The 23,912-nt window shown below is 42.7% G+C and overlaps 1 protein-coding gene across 2 annotated transcripts in view; it reads right to left on the reverse strand.

Annotated features, from left to right (window-relative positions):
- The window catches only part of CD96 (CD96 molecule), a 99,467-nt gene that overhangs the window by 10,147 nt on the left and 65,408 nt on the right, over positions 1-23,912 (reverse strand). For both annotated transcript variants that reach the window (XM_028153251.2, XM_008146686.3), the window contains exons 9-10: positions 7,048-7,116; positions 5,952-6,023 (exon numbers count right to left, since the gene is read on the reverse strand). In XM_028153251.2, the coding sequence (XP_028009052.2) occupies positions 5,952-6,023; positions 7,048-7,116 (141 nt within the window). The remainder of the gene's footprint in view (positions 1-5,951; positions 6,024-7,047; positions 7,117-23,912) is intronic.

Below are 23,912 nucleotides of genomic sequence, written 5' to 3' on the forward strand. Positions count from 1 at the left end.
TTAATGGAGCAAGTTGGAGACATAAGGGTTCATGGAGATTCATATCATTTTTCTGCTTGTCTAATTTTGACAGACTGAATTAAATATGGTTTTCATCTCCAGTGGACCAGACGGATGACAGGGAAAACCAAAAATAAAAAAGTAATTAAACTTAAATTTTCTGCTCCATGGTCTGATCACCTGAGTGTCAGGAAGAAAACATGTTCTCAGATGTTATTAACCTTATAGATTTTGGGCATTTAGTTGGTCACATTTGGTATCCCCATTTCACAGGTGCTTAAAGTAAAATAAGCATCTCTGTTTCAGATTGAGGAAACTTGGAAGCTGAACTAAGGTTAGACTTCAATATTCTTAAATCCCAGCTTAGACTTCTTCAAATTGATAAACAAAATGACAACAAAATAATACATTAAACCATATATTTATAAATTTAGTGTAAGTGCAATGAACTCAGAACCATCTAATGACACCCAAATAAATACGAGCTACATAAAATACATGTATATAAACAAATACCCCATATCACAAGTTCACAAATAGCAAGGGCCTTAAAAACACTGCTGTGGGATTATTTCACCAGAAAACCATTCATTATTATTCTTTTTCCTGCCTATGAATATTTCATAAATCTATTGAAATAACATACTGGAAGAAAACAAATCCCATTGCCAATGCCTGCCACGAGTCTTGCTAAGTGCATCATCTAATATTGGATGTCACAGTATAATACAATCCAATGAGTAGGAACATGTTTCAAAAATAGTTTCGGAGTAAGCAATCAATATGCACTTGTTCGATCCTAATGTGTTTTTGTCAGTGATTATAAATAGAACAACTCACTGCAGGGAATTTTTCTATGTTTATGGATAAAAAATGACAATTTGTTAACAAGGACTTCTTATTCTTGCACAAGTAAAAATATGGGTGTTTCACTGCCAGGAAAAATATTGTTTATTGGGTTTTTAAAGTTTCATTCTATATTTCACAATTTCTAAAGCTATTTTCATTATAAAAATGATAAAGAGATATGTGAGGATAAATAAAGTTTTCAACTGGGGAAAGACAGAAAATGTGAGGTGTTACAATAGTTCATTTCAGTATGAAATCTATTAGAATGACCAATAATAGACTTGTGTAAATTATAGAGTATTTTCAAGTCCTTTTTAGTTTTCCAGTGTTTGAGACAGAAAGTACCTTGGGTGGCTTGCCTGCTTCATATTGATGTGATGCCTGGGACAATTTTTTTTTTTTTTTATTCCTGACACACATAGTATTATAGTAAGAATTTAAATAAAGCAAATAAATAAAAAGGTCCAAAATTCCATTTAAGTAGGTCATTTCTTCTCACTGTATTTATGTGTGTTTTCTTTCTTGTCCTTGCCCATGTGTACACATACTCTTTCAAATACTCAAGAAATATTTGCTGAGTACCTATGTATGCCTGCCACTCCACAAACATTAAGATACAATAGTGAACAAGACAGAAAAAGGGTTAGGTGCCTGTTCTTGTGTATCTTACATTCTAGTATAATTTAAATAGGAAAACAAATAAATAAAATAAAGTAAAACATCAGACAATAACTGTTATGCTGAGAATTAAAATATGGGATAATATATATTATATAATTGTAGCATAAGTTTAAGTTCAGCTTTTTGTTATATCATTGTCCAATAAACTCTTTTGCTCACTGCTATACAATTCCCTCCACCCATGTCATCAACAAGTATGTTATAATTTATCTTTCAGCAAAATTTATTGAGAACTAACTATATGGCAGGTATTATCATAGGCACTGGGGACACAGGTAAGCAAACAAACAAAAAATCACATGGAATTTACTTGCATTATAGTATTGAGAATAAGGGATGACAAGTTAGTGAGGTACAGTTTCAACATAGTTTATTACAAACAACTCTATTTTTTTATTAACACCATATAGGATAAATGTTAATTTATTAAGCTTTCATCCCCAATCTAACTAATATTTTTATTCTCAATTTATAACTGATTGGTAAATATTTCCAGCTTTTAGCCTTGTCTACATAATAAGATATACTGTTAGTACACTATGGCTATAGTTTTAATGGGCTTCATAATATTTCATTGACTTATTATCTTATCCTATTCCACATTCTCTTATTATTGGAGAAATTCTTCCCAAATGCCCCATCATTCTCCTTCATACACACACATTTTTTAATTTTTTTAAATAAATGACATTATATGTCTACCTCATCTCACCCCTGTTATGCCCATTCAAAAGCAAACACTGTTATGAATGTTGTGTCTATAATTCATTTACTTAGATAGTTTTAAAGTTGTTTTTTTTTAAATCACATATTATACCTAAACCATATGGTGTCTGGTTGTACTTGCTTTTAAATTTATTTAAAAATATTATTCCATATATTGTCACCTGACATTTACTTTTTTGATTCAACACAATGTTATGAAGATTCATTCATGTTGTTGTATGTGACTGTCATTTACTCATTTTTCATTACTTTATGATATTTTATTATAGAGCTCTGCTACAATTTATTTATCTAGTCTCCTGGCTATGATCATTTAGATTATTCATAGTTTTTGCTATTATGAATAGTGTACATATCTCCTGGATATATGAGCTAGTGTTTTGTTGTGTGTGTGTTGGAATATTTATCCAGGAAAAAAATTGTTGGATTGCAGTGTATGAAAATATTCATTTTAAAAACATAATGCGAAAGTGATGGTAACAATTTATACTCTCACTAGCAATATATAAAAATGTACATTGCTCTCCAGTCCATATAACATGCAGTAATTACAGACTTCTTAACTGTTGCTAATTGATTAGGTATAAAATGGTTATCTGATTATAGCCTTCATTTGCATTTCCTGGTTAATAGAGAAGCTGAGAATACATTTTTTCTAGCCACTGTTTCATGATTTGTGATATACCTGTTTGCTCATTGTCTATTGCTTTCTGCTTTTTTCTTATTGATTTGTAGGCATTCTTTATTACCTGTGACATAACATTTTGATCCATTGTGAATTATATAGTCTTAGTCCTTTTTCAATTACATGTGTGACAAATATATTCTCTCAGATTATATCTTTCTTTCTTTCTTTTTTTTTACATTCCTTAAGGTGTCTTTTGATAAATTATTATTTTTCTTAATTTATTTGATTCTATTTTTTCTATTTTGTTTATGGTGAGTGCTTTTTCTCTCTTCTTTAAGCCCTTCCTTGCCTCAAAGCTTGGAAGAAATTCACCTTTATTTGATTATGTTTTAGTGTTTTGCTTTTGACATAAAGGATACAGAGTTTATTTTTGTGTAATATGCATGGTAGAAGTACATTTTAATGCTTTTTTTCCTTATAAATAATCAATGTTTCTGGGTCATTTGCTGAGCAGTCTCTTTTCTTCCCAGTACTCTACTATGCTGCCTTTGACACACATCGAAGTTCCACTTATTTGTGGCTCTTTGTGTGCTCTCTCTTCTGATGATGCCTTTTCAGTCTTGTACTTACTTAGGCAGTGAGTTTACAAGTGTCTCTTATAGTCGACCCTTGAACAACACTGGGGTTAGGGGCCCTGACCCCTTTGTAGCTGAAAATCCGCATATAATTTTAACTCCTCCAAGACAATTGCTAATAGCCTACTGTTGGCCTTACTGATAACACAGTTGATTAATACATATTGTGTAATATTGTACTCTTAACATAAAGTAAGCTAGAGAAAAGAACATGCTATTACAAAGATCAAGAGGAAGAGAATACATTTACAGTACTTTATATATTTATTGAAAAAATCCGCATATAAGTACATCTGTGCAATTCTAACCCATGTTGTTCAAGGGTCAAATTATATTATTAAAACATTTATTAAAATAAATATGACACATTAAATTATAGAGGGTTATACACAGACTAATGTTGAAAGTGTCTCATGAATTAAAAATTATGATTAATTCAAGTCTGTGAACCTGATGTCCATAAAAGAGATGAAAGAAAGCAATAAATAATGCTATAGAAAGCAATATTGTATGTTTCTCTTTTATTTATTTCCTAAGGACAATATCTAAGCAGGGAGATGACTGAGTCAGTGGGTAGAAAAGATTTTGAGAAGTTTTAAAGGTACAACTTAATGCATGCCAAAGAGAACATGGCCATTTACTGTTCGTGGCAAAGAGCCTAGCAGATAAAGTCACAAATATGCCCCTTTGGCATCCAAGGTTTCACTTCTGCCATATCCCTTGCTGTGCTGTCACAATACTGATCTTTGTCAATTCCTGCTACACAGCGGCTACAGACACTGCAGCTGCTAGGTGGCCAGATTAAAGGTAAAAAATCATTTCTGTGCCTCACCTGGGCTCCCTCTTTCATTTTTATTAGTTACTAGAGGCCTGGTGCACGAAATTCATGCATGGGGAGGGGGTTTCCCTCAGCCCAGCCTGCACCCTCTCCAATCTGGGACCCCTCAAGGGATGTCCAACTGCCAGTCAGACATCTCTCTCACAATCCAGGACTGCTGGCTCCCAACTGCTCACCTGCCTGCCTTCCTGATTGCCCCTAACTGCTTCTGCCTGCCAGCCTGATCACCCCCTAACCACTCCCCTGCCAGCCTGATCGATGCCTAACTGCTCCCCTGCCAGCCTGTTTGCCCCTAACTGCCCTCCCCTACAGGCCTGGTCACCCCTAACTGCCATCCCCTGCAGGCCTGGTCCCCCCAACTGCCCTCCCTGGCAGGCCTGGTCCCTCCCAACTGCCCTCCCCTGCTGGCCATCTTGTGGTGGCCATCTTGTGTCCACATGGGGGCAGGATCTTTGACCATATGGGGGCAGCCATCTTGTGTGTTGGAGTGATGGTCAATCTGCATATTACTCTTTTATTAGATAGGATAGAGGCCTGGTGCATGGGTGGGGGCCAGCTGGTTTGCCCTGAAGGGTGTCCCGGATCAGGATGGGGGTTCCCTTGGGGCATGGGGTGGCCTGGGCGAGGGGCTGTGGTGGTTTTCAGGCTGGCCACACCCCCCGGTGACCCAAGCGGAGGCCCTGGTATCTGGTATTTATTTATCTTCTACAATTGAAACTTTGTAGCCTGGAGCAAAGCCAAGCCTTCTGCTCCCTCCATGGCAGCAGCCATTTCTGTTGGGATTTATTTATCTTCTATAATTGAAACTTTGTAGCCTTAAGCGGAGGCCAAGCCAGGCCAGGGTGTGCGGAAAGCTTGGCTTCCTCCATTGCCAGGGGCAACCCTAGCCTCCTGCTCTCTCCAGCCCCGTGGCTGCCACCATTTTTGTTGGCATTTATTTATCTTGTATAATTGAAACTTTGCAGCCTGGAGTGGAGGCCTCAGCCAGCCAGGGTGTGTGGAAAGCTTGGCTTTCTCCATCACCGGGGAAACCCAAGCATCCCTCCTGTTCTCTCTGTGGCCGCAGCCATCTTGGTTGTGTTAATTTGCATACTCACTCCTGATTGGCTGGTGGGCATGGCTGGTGGGTGTAGCGGGGGGTACGGTCAATTTGCATATTACTCTTTTATTAGATAGGACAGTATGCATTCTGCTAAGATGCTTCTTCCATAGATATACTAAAAGCTTGCACTTCTACCTCCATTACTTATATCTTTACTCAGATGTCACCTTAAATTTAAGGCATTGAAAAGCTTTACTCTAGTTAGAATGGGAACCCACTCTGACCCTATATTCTCACTGTCTCCCTTTGCTTCTTTATATTTTCTGTCTCACTCATCAACGTTTGTCTGTCTTTCTTCAACCAGGATTTAGAACTTAGATCTGTCTAGTCACAGATGTCTGCCCAGCTCCAACATTAATGTTTCAAATATGGTAGATGCCTTATAAATATTTGTTAATATTATGAAAAAAAGCACATAGGAGTTACTCAATATGTGTGTTAGATGAATGAATAGGGCCCAGAGGACTAAAAGAGACTCATGGTTATACTTACAGTTTTTGATATCTTTCCCACTGGAGGTCCAGGAGTAGTTGAAGCCTTGGGTAGTCACACTGGAATTGCTTGCTGTAAGACAAAATTTCCAGAATCCAAGCTTTTTATAAAGATGTAATTTAACTTTGCTGTGATGTGCTGAATTTTTAATCTATGTGACTTTGGGGAAATCTGAAAATTGAAATATGCCTCCCTATGCAGTAACACTAGTTGGCATATTGAGGGAAAGTTCTGCAGCTTGTGTTTAATGCCAACTAATCATGATTTACTTTCTTTTTCTGTTCTTGTAACCAACTCAGATCACTAGGAGTGCTGTCAAGACTACTTAAATATTATCTTAAAGTTGCATGACAAATAAAAGGTATCTATAATAATAAAAACGTAATATGCTAATTAGACCAGACAGCCAAACAACCTTCTGGATGTCATTCTGGACGTCCTTCCTGATGAAACCTGGTGGTGGGGGCCAAGGCACAGGGGGTTAGGGGCAATCAGGCAGGCAGGCAGGCAGGCGAGTGGTTAAGGGCAATCAGGCAGGCAGAGGGGGTTAGGGGCGATCAGGCAGGCAGGCAAGTAATTAGGGGCAATCAAGCAGACAGGCAGGCAAGCAGTTAAGGGCAATCAGGCAGGCAGGCGAGTGGTTAGGGGTGATCAGGCAGGCAGGTAGAGTGGTTAGAGGCAATCAGGCAGGTAGATGGGTGGTTAGGGGCAATCAGGCAGGCAGGCAGAGGTGGTTGGGGCGATGAGGCAGGCAGGCAGGTGAGCAGTTAGGATCCAGAGGCCCCAGATTATGAGAGGGTGAAGGCCGGGTTCAGGGACACTCTCCCACCCACCCCCATGCACAAATTTTGTGCACTGGGCCTCTAGTAGTAAAATAACAATCACTAACCTTTTTTAAGAAAAAATTATAGTGATTGTCATATCAATATATAGTGACCAAATTACAAATTACAACATGCAACTCAAACCAAAAATATCAACATCAAATGAGGAACTATAGCCTTTTACCCAAACCTCCACATTATCGTGTCTGTAGTAACACTTGTGAGACTGTTGTCTCTTTTGAAACATTTTTAGAAAGTCTTGCTATACTCACTTTGAGGCGTGTTGTTTGGAGTCAGTGTGCTCACATCTACAGGGGCCATTGAAGATGTAGCTAGATATCCTATTTCAAAAACAAATTTCCCAATTGTCATAGATATTCACATTCACATGTTTAACTCTGCCACTATGATGAACAAGGGTGGCATGCAGAACTTGAGATATTACAGTTAGAAAGAATCTTAGTGAATACAGAGTATTCACTTCATTTTATATATGACAAAATTGAGTCCAAAAGGTACATGCCTATGGTTACATACTGAATATTCAACATCATTTATTTGATACTAACCCAGTCTCCTAACTAATGCCAAGTGCATTACATTCATACTTTCAAAATATATTGTTATAGTATTAACTGTCTGCCAGACTCTATTCTACATGGAAATAACAATAAAGACAAGGTTCTCACCCTCATGGAACTTACAGTGAATCTTCACAACTGTGTATAATGTTTTAACATAGTAAATAGGATTTTGTATTTACATTAATTCCTATCTTTTTATAATCCATCATTTCCCATTCTCCTTCTCCCTCCCTTCCCCCTAAAATGAAAGACTAGTTCATATTCATTTGAATATATCTCTTCAGATGAAGCAAATTAGATTAAAGAAGAAAAATACCTAGCCACACTCATTGAAAACATTTTATGTTTCTTGGAAAGACAAATTTTCAGTATATTTTATTTATGTGTATTTTTCCTCTGTTCTAAAACATTATTTAGGTGGCTTACATAAATATGCAATGCAAGAAGATAACAGAAGTGGAAAGGAAAAATAAGAGTAAGGAAAATATAGTTAGGAAAGGTTTGTTGAGTCCCATTGAAACCTGAGTGGAGATAGTATAAAAATGCACTTCTTGACGTCATGTACTTTTGGTAGATGTGTGCCCCCCATTTGGTCAGAACTTTCTAGTAACAATGCTAAGAAATAAATTATATGTTATGCCATCAATGGACATCATAAGGTCAGAAACAGTCAATTTTTAAGAAAAAACACAGCTATTCCTTTTATGGTAATTAAAAATAAATTTCTCCCAGGCTTGATACAAAGAATATTGTATAATGTTTTCACTATTCTCAAAAAAGATCCTTACTAGTACATTCTGACAGCCAGCATGCTCATGACCCCTCTAGCTTTAAATGGCAGTGAGTGGCACTGCAGCTTCCCAAGTACCTCAATTTTGGGAAAGAGTATGCCTCAGATAGAAAGCATGGGTAATCAAATCTCTGAAAAAATATATGTAGGATAAATAAATAAATTGGCATTGGGGTTTATGCATCTATAAGGTGTTCAGCTATAGACATGATCAACCATAATCGTTTTGCAATGCAGCCTACCAATGAACATCAAAGATATGCTACACCCCAGGTGTATAGAAACTGCCTCAGATCACGCTGTGTGAGCAACTAAAATGGGCAGCTAGACTGAGAATAGGCAGAAAAAAAATGTTTTAAAGACCAGATATAAATAACTTTATTTCTGCAACAAATACTTATTGAGCAAATAGAATAGGGGATAAAATAAAGAGAAAGAGAAACTTGCCTCTGCCCTCATGGAACACAGTTTAGTGAGAATAAAGGTCAGTGTGGGAGACCACTGGCTGATCACCAAAGCCAGCCCTCTTCTTTCTGGCACAGATACAGTGAGTAGAATTCCTATTCTCCTGTGTGGTTAAGTGTTGTCTTGTATTGAGTCCGAGCCAATGGATTGTGAGTGATGATTGCCATTTCAAGGCCTGACCTATAAAGCCTCCTATGCATGATTCTCCATGAGCTTTCCTCAGGTACTAGTCAGCTCTTATGGTGAAGGGAGATTTAGAAGGCATAACTTAAAGGTGACAGAGCTGCTGGCAGCCTGGGTTCTTGAATGACTATGGGACAGAGCACCCAGCCACTGGCTTGGCCCTTCATTGGCTCTTAATGATAAAAGGACTTATCCTATATAATAAAGAGGTAATATGCAAATTGACTATCACTCCAACACACAAGATGGCCGCCCCCATGTGGAAACAAGATGGCCACCACAAGATGGCAGGCAGGGGAGGGTAGTTGTGGGTGATCAGGCCAGCAGGGGAGGGCAGTTAGAAGGGACCAGGCCTGCAGGGGAGGGCAGTTAGGGGCGACTGGGCCAGCAGTGGAGGGCAGTTAGGGCCAACTAGGCCTACAGGGGAGGGCAGTTGGGGGGACCAGGCCAGCAGGGGAGGGCAGTTAGGGGCGACCAGGCTGGCAAGGGAGGGCAGTTAGGGGCAATCAGGCTGGCAGGGGAGTGGTTAGGGGGTGATCCAGCTGGCAGGCAGAAGCAGTTAGGGGCAATCAGGCAGGCAGGCAGGCGAGTGGTTCGGAGCTAGCAGTCCTGGACTGTGAGATGGATGTCCGACTGCCTGTTGGGATCGGGCCTAAACAGGCAGTCAGGCATTCCTCAAGGGGTCTTAGATTGGAGAGGGTGCAGGCTGGGCTGAGGGACACCCCCGGCGTACACGAATTTTGTGCACCGGGCCTCTAGTACTATATCAAGTATAAATGAACAAAAGAAAAGTTTGGAATTTGTTGTTGCTGCAGTTTGTTTTCCTTCCCTTGCACACAGTAAAATCCTAATTGCAGTTCAAGGTGATAGTGCTATCGGCCATAGAGAAAATATGGTGTACCATGGGATTCCAAAGAGGGAAACATAAGAGAAGTGGAAGCTCAGGAAGGCTTTCTAAAAGTAGTGACGTAGCAACTAGCCTGCAGGATGAAGGAAATTAGTTAAGACAATCTGGGAGTTAGGGGAAGAAAGAGGAGAAGCAAGGAGAACAATATTCCATGCAGTGTGAACAGAAAAGATAGGAGAGGACTGAAGCCAGTTGAATATGTTGAAGGCACTTTGTGCACAGTTAAGAGATGCAGATGGAGCCCTGGCAGGTGTGGCTCAGTTGGTTGAGGGTTGTCCGGTTTAATTCCCTGTTGGGGCATATACCTAGGATGTGGGTTTTGACCCCTGGTCAGGGTGAGTGCAAGAGGCAATAAATTAATATTTCTCTCTCTCACATCAATGTGATGTTTCTCTCTCTCTCTCTCTCTCTCTCTCTCTCTCTCTGTAAATAAATAATAATAACTATTATTTTTAAAAAGAGATAAGGATGGAAATTTAAGAAGAATCTATATTCCAAAGGCCCATGGAAGAATTGATATTCAGCTGGAACTTACAAGATGCTCTAACCTTAAGGGTAAGTCAGTGGTAGCCTGAACTATACAGTGAAGGCTCAACAGAGCATGGTTAATGATTGGATATAGGAAGTAAAGAAGACAGAGAAGTCAAAATAAGTCCAAGATTTCTGTCTTGGGCAGCTTTTTGGCTCATGCTAATATTAACTGAGAAAATAAACAGAGAAGAAGCAGTTTTGAAAGTGGTCAGATACCTGAAGACAAATTAAATTTTGGACAGATTTATTTTGAGTACATATGAGACATTAAATTCCAGCAGAAGTCTGACCATGTGAGTTTGAATCTTAACTGTGAAACTGAGATGCAAATAGGTATTTGTGAGACACCAGCATGTAAACAATAATTGAAATATCTGTGAGTACCAGGGAGGGAGGGTCCTGGGAGGAAAAATGGGTCTAATAGGGAATAATGAAGACTCCTTTCATATAATGGACTGGCAGAAGCAAAAAAGATTGAAAAGGAGGGTCCAGAGAGGATAGGGTGAGAGAGAAGCCAAGGTGACTGAGGTCTCCAGAAGCAGGGCAAGTCAGTTCAATTTAGCAAATATTTGTTAGCGAACACTGTGTGCCAGTTGCTGGGTCAGTGATGTCGAACACTGGCCAAGAAGACAGTTTCCACATCGCTCTCCACTGCTAGAAAGCCACTGCATCAGACCCATCAACCTATAGACTGAGTCTAGGGGACAGATTTGCAAAGCACTTGAAGGCTTGCAAAAGCATTGTAAATTATCTATTAAAAGTTTGAATTCCAGAGCAAGACTCCCTGGGTTGAGTCCTGGCTTAGTTTTAAGTTAGATGTATGATCTTGGGAAAGTGTATTGATTTTTTTCTCTCCTCCAATTCCTCACTTGTAAGATAACTAGAAGCTCGGTGCATGAAATTCATGCATGGGAGAGGGGTGTCCCTCAGCCCAGCTTGCACCCTGTCCAATCTGGGACCCCTTGAAGGATGTCCGACCGCTCGTTTAGGCCCGATCCCACTGGGCGGTCGGACATCTCTCACACAATCCAGGACTGCTGGCTCCCAACTGCCCTCCCCTGCAGGCCTGGTCCCCCCCCAACTGCCCTCCCCTGCAGGCCTGGGTCCCCCCCAACTGCCCTCTCCTGCAGGCCTGGGTCCCCCCTTAACTGCCCTCCCCTGCAGGCCTGTTCCCCCCCAACTGCCCTCCCCTGCTGGCCTGGTCTCTCCCAACTGCCCTCCTCTGCAGGCCTGGGTCCCCCCAAACTGTCCTCCAATGCAGGTCTTGTCCCCCCGCAACTGCCCTCCCCTACAGGCCTGGTCCTCCCCAACTGCTCTCCCCTGCAGGCTTGGTCCCCCACAACTGCCCTCCCCTGCAGGTCTGGTCCCCCGCAACTGCCCTCCCCTGCAGGCCTGGTCCCTCGCAACTGCCCTCCCCTGCAGGCCTGGTCCCCCCCCCAACTGCCCTCCCTGCTGGCCTGGTCCCTCACAACTGCCCTCCCCTGCAGGCCTGGTCCCCCCAAACTGCCCTCCCCTGCAGGCCTAGGTCCCCCCCAACTGTCCTCCACTGCAGGCCTGGTACCCTCAACTGTCCTCCACTGCAGGCCTGCCCCCCCCCCAACTGCCCTCCACTGCAGGTCTGGTTCCCCCCCGCAACTGCCCTCCCCTGCAGACCTGGTCTCTCGCAACTGCCCTCCCCTGCAGGCCTGGTCCCCCCCAACTGCCCTCCCCTGCAGGCCTGGTCCCTCGCAACTGCCCTCCCCTACAGGCCTGGTTTCCCCCAACTGCCCTCCCCTGCAGGCCTGTCCTCCACTACAGGCCTGGTTCCCCCCAAACTTCCCTCCCCTGCTGACCTAGTCTCCCCCAACTGCCCTCCTCTGCTGGCCCAGCCACCCCTAACTGCCCTCCCTGCTGGCCTGATTGCCCACAACTGCCCTCCCCTGCAGGCCTGGTCCCCCCAACTGTCCTCCACTGCAGGCCTGGTCCCCCCCCCCAACTGCCCTCCCCTGCAGGCCTGGTCCCTCCCAACTTCTTGCCCATGCAGGCCTTCCCCCGCAAACTGCCCTCCCCTGGTGGCCTGGTCTTCCCCAACTGCCCTCCTCTGCCGGCCCAGTCACCCCTAACTGCCCTCCCTGCTTGCCTGATTGCCCACAACTGCCATCCCCTGCAGGCCTGGGTCCCCCCAACTGCCTTCCCTTGCTGGCCTGGTCTCCCCCACCTGCCCTTCTCTGCTGGCCTGGTCACCCCTAACTTCCCACAACTGCCCTCCCCTGCAGGCCATCTTGTGGTGGCCATCTTGTGTCCACATGGGGGCATCCATCTTTGACCACATGGGGCCGGCCATCTTGTGTCTTGGTGTGACAGTCAATTTGCATATTACTCTTTTATTAGATAGGATACTTTTCCAGTAGGGTGATCACAAAGGTTGAGAGTCATTCCTATCACATTCTCATGTGAGAAAAGTGCCTCACATGAGGTTAAGTGTTGAAATGTAATATTAGAAGCTATAAACTAGGGCATCCACAGTTTAGTTCAGGTGTTGAAAATACAAGCATGTCCTACCAAGAGGAAACTTGAATCTCCTGATGAGTTTTACAATTGCCCATTTCCCTTGTTCTTTCTAGGAGGTCCATTCAAGGTAACTAATCTCTCCTTCCCCAGGCTGACCCAAGTCAAGAACTACATCCCAAAAGACTGCATCATAAATGGGTAATTGGCAGGGGTGTAGAGAATGGCAGCTTTCAGGGGCATTAACTCTGTGATGGGGAAGTAATTTCTACTGGCAGTTACCTACATCTCCTCTTTCAATTCACTGAGCCACCAGTAGTTCAGATTCTTGTGTAGTAATTGTAACTTCTAGCTCACTGCCTCCCCCACTCATCAAAGAGGAGGACCAGCAGAGTCTGTATCAAGAGCAGCTACACTTCTCCTTGGTTATAATTTTATGAACCTATGGATCACAAATTCAATTTAAATTTTATTTCTGTCACTGAGATGGCTTTATCTTTGTCCCTCTGTAGCAATTTCTTCAGCTACCTGTTTTTAAAATTTTGTATTATGTACTTTTTAAGTTATCTCATGTCATTTTGGGAGCAAGGGGAAGTAAAAAAATGCATAGACGAAAGCAATGACTAGACATAAATAATCATTAGATACTGTGAATTATTGAGATATGATGTGCTCCTCCTAATTCATAGAGGAAGAAAGGACAAAAAAGGGAAGGGAAAGGGGAGAGGACAAAGAAGACTCTATTCATGTTTTGAACAATTTTCAGAAGGATAATGAAAATGATCTTTACTCTGGGACCCCATTCCTTATGTGAAGCTTTCAGTGAGAGTCTACAGTCTCTTATCTCCACTCCCATGGGCCAGCATCATTAATTCATTAATTCATTAATTAATTCATTCATTCATTCATTCATTCTCCCTCCCTCTCCTCCTCCTTCTCTCTTACCCTGAGAACTGACCTCCATAGAATTCACTGACTTAGTAAGTGAAAACAAAAAGGAATTGTTTTAACAGGGGTGATGCAGTACCAATCCTATATAATAAAAGGGTAATATGCAAATCGACTGAACTGTGGAATGACCGGTCACTATGACATGCACTGACCACCAAGGGACAGATGCTCAACACAGGAGCTGCCCCCTGGTGGTCAGTGCGCTCCCACAGCGGGGAGTGCTGCTCAGTCAGAAGCCCAGAAGCCAGGCTCTACAGCTGGCGAGCGCAGCTGTGGTGGCAGGAGCTTCTCCTGCCTCTGCAGAAGCACTAAGGATGTCTGACTGCAGGCTTAGGCCCGATCCCCAGGGAGAGGGTCTAAGCCATCAGTCAGACATCCCCTGAGGGCTCCCAGCCTGCGAAAGGGCATAGGCCGGGCTGAGGAACCCCCGGAGTACACAAATCTCGTGCATCAGGCTTCTAGTGGTGATAATAAAGACAAAGAAAAAGAACTAGGAAATGATCAGAGAACACTGCATTTATTTGTAAGCTACACTACTATTACCTAGACCAGTGGTTGGCAAACTGCTGCTCGTGAGCCACATGCAGCTTGCGAGCCGCGGTTTGCCGCTCTGTTAACTAATGAGTTTGCCGTCCACTGCGTAAGGCATTACCCTTACCCAGAAGTTTTGACTTCAGGTTAAAGACATTAGTACATTATTAAAATGTTTTTTAAGTGTTTTTCCCTAAGGCAGTGGTCGGCAAACTCATTAGTCAACAGAGCCGCAGTTTGCCGACCACTGACCTAGACATCTCAGGCTACTCAGCAATTGCCAGCCACCTTTTAAAATACCTCTTACTTAAAAGCAACAGACATTTTCCCTAGGAAGTTTGATTGCCCACACTGGGTGGCACTGAATAGTTCCATATGATTTAATTCTGGCAGAATCATTGTAACCCTGATGAAGTATGATAACTTGACTGGGAATTTCATTTGTATTAAAATGACTGATTAAATGATCTTTTTTGAGGTCAGAAAATAATGTGACAAAAATCCTTGCTTACTGCGGGTTTGCTGTAAAAGAAGGAGAGCTTATTCAGCTCCATGTAACATGTTGTTTGTGGACCATGTGGGAGGAGGAACATGTGCATGCTACCTTGATCTTCATGTTATGGTATCTCTTGCCTGGCTTAGATATCATTGCTGCTCTATGTTTCCTCTCACAAGCAGGCCTGTGGAGTTTGCTGAGGGCTGAATATTGCCAATAAACTGCTAGGAACAAAAGGGTCAATGACAACCCGTCACTATCCTGAGAAAGCCAAAGGTCATTTCTGTCTTATTGGTCTCCAGCTGAATTTTGTTTGGGTCTTGTCCTGAGAATCTGAACCAGGTTGCACAGATTATTGAAAGAGTGCTCCCTTTACTATGAGACCTTGTTCATCATATAGAAGGCAGAGCTGAAGTCATTTAGAGAACTATCTAGTTTCCTAGATAAATTAAATCCCACTCACTCCTCTCAGCTTTACACCATGATTTAAGGTTAAGGACCATGTCCTTTAAATAAATATATATTTTTATTGATTTCAAAGAGAGGGCCCTAACCGGTTTGGCTCAGTGGATAGAGCATCAGCCTGCAGACTGAAAGGTCCCAGGTTCGATTCCGGTCAAGGGCATGTACCTTGGTTGCGGGCACATCCCCAGTAGTAGGTGTGCAGGAGGCAGCTGATCGATGTTTCTTTCTCTTCAATGTTTCTAACTCTCTTTCCCTCTCCCTCTCTGTAAAAAAGCAATAAAATATATTTCATAAAAAGAGAGGAAGGGAGAGGGCCAGAGAGATAGAAACATCAATGGTAAGAGAGAATCATCAATTTGCTGTCCCCTGCATACCCCCTACTGGGGATCAAGCTGTAACCAAGGCATGTACTAAGACTGGCAATCAAACCAAGACTTCCTGGTTCATGGGTCGATGCTCAACTACTTTGTCACAATAGCCGGGCAAGGCCCCTTGGCCTTATATGAGCTGACCTCTAACAATATCCACATTGCTACCTCTTATGACTCACTGCAAACATTCTTTCATTTATTCGACCAGCATTTTGGAGACCCTATCTTCCAAGCATTGTGCTTTGCACTGGGTGGGCGATCATTTCCCCTGGAGTTTAAGTTCATGGAGGATATGGACATCAACCAGATAATCAATCCAAATATGAGAACACATGAAAGAGGGAGGGCTGATTTAGAGTTCCAGAAATACTTCCCTGAAAAGTAGCAGGAGAATTGGGGCAGGAGAGGGGGGTGGTGGTAGTTTTCAGGCCATAGCAAGTCCTAGGCCCTGAGGGCAGTCTCACATGTGTACTTTAGTAATAGCATTGTGTGTACCTGTCCATTCCTGGTGGGCCTTAACAAATCTTCAAGGACTGCTTGTTCTGTGTGGTATTGTGGGTATAAAATGTCTCCATTCACACCCATGGCCTCAGTAGGACAGTGATTAACTAGGGTACACTAGTGGTAGCAACACTGTTTATTCCTCAGTGTTTTATTGTTTTTAAATGAAATCCCTTCTTAAAGCCTGACCAGGAGCCTCTGTAACTATAAGAGGACATATCTATCTCCTGACACCAACTAGAGAATTAAAAAAAAATTATTTGTATTACTCCTAGCCAAGTCTTTAAAGGACTCATTGATTAAGATGAAAATCAATAATCATGGAAGATGGAGAACATAGATAAGATTTTTAAAAGTGCAACTGAAGATGAGTTTCAGAAACAAAATCTGAAGATATAATAGAAGAAAATAGTGATGAGGTAAAGACAACAATTAATATAAATTTAAAATGTTAACCAATTTATAAAAAGAAAGTAAACATAGTAACATTCTCATATAAACAAGAACTCAAAAAATACTTTTTTTGAAAAAAGTTACCTAATTAAAACGTGACATCTCTAATATTTTTAACAATAAAGATAAATTAAAAAAATAAATCTTTAAAGGACCCACAAAAACAAACAAACAAACAAATAAATATTGCAATCAAAATAAAACCTTCAGGGTGGAATGATCATAAAGAGACTAGCAGTAAATACTGAAATAGGTAAAAATAAATTCATATTGGTCACATATTTTAGTATCAAAGTTAAGTTTATTCTTCACAACACAGCAAAGTCTCTTCAACATTTAATAGTTGGTTCTATATTATAACTTAGTATGCATACAAGTAATGTGCCAAACCCAGTGGAAGAGAGTTGTTCGCTTTGCTTGCTGGTTGCTTAGTTTTTCTCCAGTTTGAATGTTTAGTGTTATTAAATATTATTAGCAAATCTTATTACATTATAATAAGTTGTTTTCAGGAGAGTGGTTTAGAAGAAAACCCTTTGTACAAAATATCTTGTTTATATTATTTCATAACTACCATGAAGTTAGGTAAGAGGGCTTAAAACTTTACTATTTCCATTTCTACTCTTAAAAAAATTTCTCATTAAAATTAAAAATTACCCCTTAATATTATCATTAGTAATTCAATTAAGTCAAAAGACATCTCTAGTCAGTTCTGAGTGGAATAGAGAAAACAGAAACATGTTCTCTAAGAGCTAATTTTACTTGGGTCCTCATGACATCATGAAGCAGAACCAAATCTCTTAACACAGACTACAGCCATCTTTCCAGTAACCTTTCCTTTCACTGCTAGAGGAGGAAAGACAGAAAAATACATGGTGGATTAACTGGGGGAAATCCTATATAATAAAAGCCTAATATGCAAATTGTCCCCTTGACCTGGAGTTCTGCTGGGAGTTTGACCACTTGCTATGACATGTGCTGACCACTAGGGGGCAGCGTGGAACATGGCAGGCATTGGCCAAGCTACGCTGGCAGTGGGTAGCAGTGGAGGTGCTGCAGGCCCCGGATGGGCCCCCATGAGAGCAGGACAGGGGCGGGATGGTGGAGCAGGTGAGTGGGCAGCGCCAGGCCAAGGTGAGTGCAAGCCACTGGTCACCTGGCAGGGGCCCATCACCCCGCCGATCTGATCACCTCACCGCTGCCGGGCTCCCAGGCACTGAGGAAGCCGGGCAGGGGCCTGATGCCCCACCAATCTGATCACAGGCCCACCAGCAGTGGTGGCGGGGGTTGGGGCCGCCACCTGGCTCCCTCAGCACCTGTGAGCCAGGCGGCAGTGGGGCGATTGGTGGGGCCATCAGGCCCTGCAGGCAGTGACTAGCAGTGGCCCCTGGAGACAGCAGGGGGCGGGGCTGTCGCCCGGCTCTCAGGCACTAAGGGAGAAAAGGCAAATAGCAATATTAAAATATTTTTCCTAATTATTTTCCTTTCAATGTGCACGAATCTGTGCAATGGGCCACTAGTATTGAAATATTTTCCAAACAATTTAAATTTAAGGATCATTTATTATGGACCTATTATGTGCCAAATGAAAGAAATAGGTGAACAGGTGTGATGTAAGGTAGTGGAGGATAAAGAATGAAATGGTAATAAAAAAAAATATTGACTTGGTCATTGTTTCAAGTAAAAAATACAAGTAAAGGTCTTGAGTTATTTGAGATAAATTTTGTTTGCTAGGCTTTTTTTTTTTTTTTATCTTGGCATGCCTTTTCATGTGGGTCTTTGCTGTATAGTTGCTCTTTATGCATTTTCACACTTGATGCTCACAATACCCATATGAACTAGATAATATTATTTTTGTTTTTGAAGATAAGTAAGCAGTATTAGTGAGGCACAATGACTTGCCCAGGTTCAGAGCCAGTAGGTGGCAGAGATAAGAATTGAACACAAGCCTGTCTGACACCGAAGCCAGGAGTCAGACATCCCCCAAGGGGTCCTTAGCGCTGCCCCCGCTGCGCTCACCAGCTGTGAGCATGGCTTCTGGCTGAGCAGCACTCCCCCTGTGGGAGTGCACTGACCACCAGGGGGCAGCTCCTACATTGAATGTCTGCCCCCTGGTGGTCAGTGCGCATCATAGCGACTGGTCATTCTGCCATTTGGTCAAAATGACATTATCCTTTCATTATATAGGATAGTTATACTGTAGTAGTATTAGATCTCTAGACTTATTAATCCTACATAACTATAACTTTATACCCTTTAACCATCATCTCCCCATTTCTCCCACCTTCCTGCCCCTAGTAACTACCATTGTACTCTGCTTCTATGCATTTGAGTTTTTAGATTCCATATGTGAGTGAGATCATGCACTTTTTTCTTTCTTTCTTTCTGTGTCTGGCTTATTTCATTTAGCATAATGTGTTCCAGGCTCATCAATGTTGTTGCAAGTGACAGGATCTCCTTTTGTAAGGATGAATAATATTATAATACTAGAGGCCCGGTGCATGAAATTCATGCACTCGAGGAAGGGGGGTGTCCCTCAGCCTCGCCTGCACCCTCTTGCAGTCTGGGAGCCCTTGGGGGATGCCCTCGTGGGGAGCGGACCTACGTGGGCAGTCAGACATCTTTAGCACTGCCTTGGGGGCAGGAGAGGCTCCCACCATGACCTCTGTGCTCACCAGCTGTGAGCCTGGCTAAGGGCTTTTGGCTGAGTGGCGCTCCCCTTGTGGGAGCGCACTGACAACCAGGAGGCAGCTCCTGCATTGAGCGTCTGCCCCGATGGTCAGTGCGTGTCATAGCGACCAGTCGTTCCACTGTTCAGTCGATTTGCATATTAGCCTTTTATTATATAGGATACAATTTCTTTATCCATGTATCCATCAATGGAAACAGATTTTGCTCATATCTTGGCTATTGTGAATAATGATGCAATGAACACCAGAACATCTATATCTCTTAGAGGTGACTGATCTAATTTCCCTTGAGTATATAAGAGAAAATGCTGGGTCATTATAGTTTTATTTTTAGTTTTCTTAAAAACCTCAAAAACTATTTTCCATTATGTTTTTCATACTGTTTTCCAAAGTGGCTGTACCAATTTACCTTCCCACCAACAGTATACTAGGATGCCCTTGTATCCACATCCTCACCAACAACTTGTTGTATTTTATTGTTTTGAAGGTAGCCATTGTAACAGGTGTGAGGTGATATCTCATTGCGGTTTTGATTTAACATTTCCCTGATTAGTGATGTTGAACACCTTTCCTTACACCTGTTGGTTATTCATATGCCTTCTTTTAAAAATGTCTATTCATGTCCCTTGCCTACATTTTAACAAGTTGTTTCTTATTTTGCTGTAGAACTCCATGAGTTCCTCATATCTTTTGGATATTAATCCATTATCAGGTATATGACCTGCAAACATTTTCTCCTGATCCATAGGTTGCCTTATATAAAGTTGATTGTTTTCTTTGCTGTGCAGTTTTTTCTTTAGTTTGATATAGTATACTTTTAAAAAAAAATATATTTTTTATTGATTTCAGAGAGGAAGGGAGAGGGAAAAAGAAATAGAAACATCAATGATGAGAAAATCATTGATGGGCTGCTTCCTGCATAACCCCCAACCTGGTCATGTGCCCTGACTGGGAATGGAACCTTGACCTTCTGGTTCATAGGCCAGCCTTCAACCACTGAGCCACACCTGCCCAGCAGCATAGTATACTTTTTTATTTTTCCTTTTGTTGCCCAAGGTTTTAGTGCCATATTAATAGAGTTGTTGCCTAGGCCAATATCAAGGAGAATTTTCCCTATGCTTTCTTCTAGGAGCTGTATTGTTTCAGATCTTATGTTTAAGTTCTTAATATATTTAAGGTGTTTGTGTGTGTGTATGGTGTATAAGATAAGGGTGCAATTTCATTCTTTTGTATGTCAATATCCAGTTTTCCAAGAACCATTTATTGAAGAACCTATCATTTCCTGTTGTGTACTCTTGGCACCCATGTTGAAAAGTAGTTGACCATATATGCTAGGGTTTACTTTTGGCCTATCTATTCATTCTATTCTATTGGTCTATGTGTCTATTTCTTTTAAAATATGTTTTTATTGATATTTTTAGAGAGAGAGGAAGGGAGAGATATAGAGATATAGAAACATTGATGAGAGAGAAACATCATTTGGCTGCCTCCTACACACCCCCTCCTGGGGATGGAGCCACAATCTGGGCATGTGCCCTGAATAAGAATCGAACCAGTGACCTCTTGGTTCATGAGTTGATGCTCAATCACTGAGTCATACTGGCTGGCCATCTATATATCTCTTTTATGCCAGCACCACATTGTTTTCATTACTATGACTTGGTAGATTGGTAGTATAGTGAGGAATTAGGAAGTGTGATGCCTCCTCAGAGCTCCTGGCCTGTGTGCCCTGGAGGATGGGACAAAGGGGACCAATGCCTGACTCAGGTTGAAAAGGCTGTGTTGGGAGCCAATGCTTGGCTAGCAGTGCTAAATGGGCATAGGGAAGAGAGATAAGACCATACTGAGGGAAAGGAGCACTTTTCCTAAATAGGAGACCAAGGTACCTATTTTCCCAGATAAAAACTGAAGGACATGCAAAGAATTCTCACCCTGGAAGAATACCTAAGAGGAACAAAGAAGCCCCCAAATGAGGTTGGCTTCCAGAAATTCAAGGGCTGCAGGAAGGGAAAAAGCAGAAAATGGAGGAGAGGTATGACCTGCATCAAAGGGACAGCAGCCAAAGGCCAATAACAGATTTCTGAGAAATATGGAAAGTGCCCCATGAGTTCAAGATGACCATTTTTATTCTCCCCATCCAGAAGGCTCCTAAATCATATTACAGACAGCATGACAAAGAAGGTCTTCCCCTACCTACCTCTCCCCCTTTTTCTCTACCTTATGATCCCCCAAAGTGGGTTCAAGTCAATAGCTAGGAGTGGAGGAGAGGAAGAAGCCAGGAAATCACAAAGACATCTCCTGCATCTCTCCTCCACCTCCACTGACATAAAGCACATACCCTCATGTCCTAGGCTTCCACAGCTGACAGACCCAGGCTTGGGAAGGGAGGAGGGAGAGAACTTCTGGACTGAATTAACCTTTACAAGTTTTGACATTATATTTGACAAGAGTTCTTAAATATTGATAGGGGTCTGGTCTTGTGACTGAAAGGGACCAGACAACATTTATTATGTAAAAAATCACCAAAAAAAAAAAAAAATGCAAAGGAGTTGGCCTGAAATGTCTTTTCGAGGCAAGAAAGAAATTATTCAGTAGAACTAATTTGGTCAGGGAATGATGAAAAAAAGAAAATTAGTTTTTGCTAACCTAGCCAGACCAGCTTATTTATTAACTAACTGCAAAGGTAAAAGTTATTTATAAATTCAGGCCATTACTGCTTGAGTGATCTGATTAGTCAAACTCAATTATCCAGGACTTCACATTATTCCTATGTAAAATTGAACCTTAAAATGTAACTTACTTTCTCAAATAGTAATATTTTCACTTCGCCTTCTATTCCATCAACATATCATCTATTGGCAAGTCACCTAATCTCTTCAACAAATGTGTAATTTTAGTCCATCAATTACAACTACATCAATTACTTCACCTGCAGCACAAAAAGCCTTTAAACCTATACCACCATTAACCAGAGAATTGCACTTAAAAGAGTAGAGACTAACAACTACATCTAAACACATTTGGGTCAGTCTCATCAACCCCTGATATCAGGATGAGGTGGATATTGACCTTCAGGCCAGCATAAAGCAGATGTATAGCATGAGATCCTAATCTCTGCACAAGACCCTGTCTACACATTGGAGGCAGAATGTTTAGGGAAACATGCTTCTGAATGACTAATGACAATGTCTGTTGCTGGAATATTGGTCTAATAAAGGTTTGCAGGACTCTTAAATATATATTAGAGGCCCGGTGCATGAAATTCGTGCACGGGGGTCCCTCAGCCCAACCTGCACCCTCTACAATCCAGGAGCTCTCAGAGGATATCCTACTGATGGCTTAGGCCCACTCCCCATGGTTCTCTGCTCTCTGTGGGGCCTGGAGGTTTCCCTGCAGCCATGGAGATGAAGCCCCCATGCCCTGCTGTCGCTCTCTGCCTGCTGCCGCCATGTGCCATGTGAAGGAAGCCCCAATGCCCTGCAGTGTGCTCTGTCTGCTGGGCCTGGGGGCTTCCCAGACATGGACACACTAAGGAAGCCCCCATGCCCTGTTGTCCAGGCTCTGTCTGCAGGGCCTGGGGGTGTTCCCACTGCCACTGCCCACTAAGGAAGCCCCCAAGCCCTGATGTCTGGGCTCTGTCTGCCATGTCTGGGGACTTCCCTGCCACTGCCCCACTAAGGAAGCCGCCATGCCTGGCTTTGCAGGGCCTGGTGGCTTCCCAGCTGCCGAGATCAGGAAGCTGCCATGCCCTGCTCTGCTGGCACTGGAGTCTTCCCGATCACCGTGGCGACCATCGGGAAGACGCCATGCCCTGCTCCTCTGCTGGCTCCGTATGTGCAGGGCCTGGTGGCTTCCTGCTGCCACAGCATTAAGGAAGCAACCATGCCCTGCTCTCAGTGCTCTGTTTGCTGGTGGGACAGGCCAGACACTCCAGCAGCAGGGCTGAGGGGACTGGGCGCCGCCATCTTGTGGGTATGGGGGCCGCCGTTTTTGTTGCGGAGTGATGCCTAATTTGCATATTACTCTATTATTAGATAGGGTATACCCTACCTAATAAAAAGGTAATATGCAAATTGACCATACCATCGACACACCCACAAGCCACTCACACTAAGCCACGCCCACCATCCAATCAGAGCGAGTATGCAAATTAACCAAACCAAGATGGCTACAGCCACAGAGAGCAAGGTTTCCTAGGTAACAGAGGAAGCCAAGCTTTCCGCCTGCCCTTGCCAGGCCTAAGCCTCCACTCAAGCTACAGAGTTTCAATTATAGAAGGTAAACAAATTGAAACAGAAATGGCGGCAGAACGGAGCTTGAGAGAGCAAGCCAGGGTTGCCAGCGGCAACAGGGGAAGCAAAGCTTTCCACACACCCTTGCCTGGCCCACCCGCTTAAGGCAAAAAAGTTTCAATTATAACCCCAACAGAAATGGCTGCCGGCCTCGGAGGGAGCAGCAGGCTTGGCTTCGCTCCAGGCTACAAAGTTTCAATTGTAGAAGGAAAATAAATTCCAGATACCAGGGCCTCCGCTTGGGTTGCCAGGGGGCGTGGCTGGCCTGCAAACCGCCACAGGCCCCTCGCTCAGGCCGCCCCATGTTCCAAGGGAACCTCCACCCTGATCTGGGACACCCTTCAGGGCAAACCAGCTGGCCCCCACTCCTGCACCAGGCCTCTATCCTATCTAATAAAAGAGTAATATGCAGATTGACCATCACTCCAACACACAATATGGCT

The sequence above is a fragment of the Eptesicus fuscus genome, chromosome 3 (genome assembly GCF_027574615.1).
Source record: "Eptesicus fuscus isolate TK198812 chromosome 3, DD_ASM_mEF_20220401, whole genome shotgun sequence".
In the NCBI taxonomy this organism is placed as follows: Eukaryota; Metazoa; Chordata; class Mammalia; order Chiroptera; family Vespertilionidae; genus Eptesicus; species Eptesicus fuscus.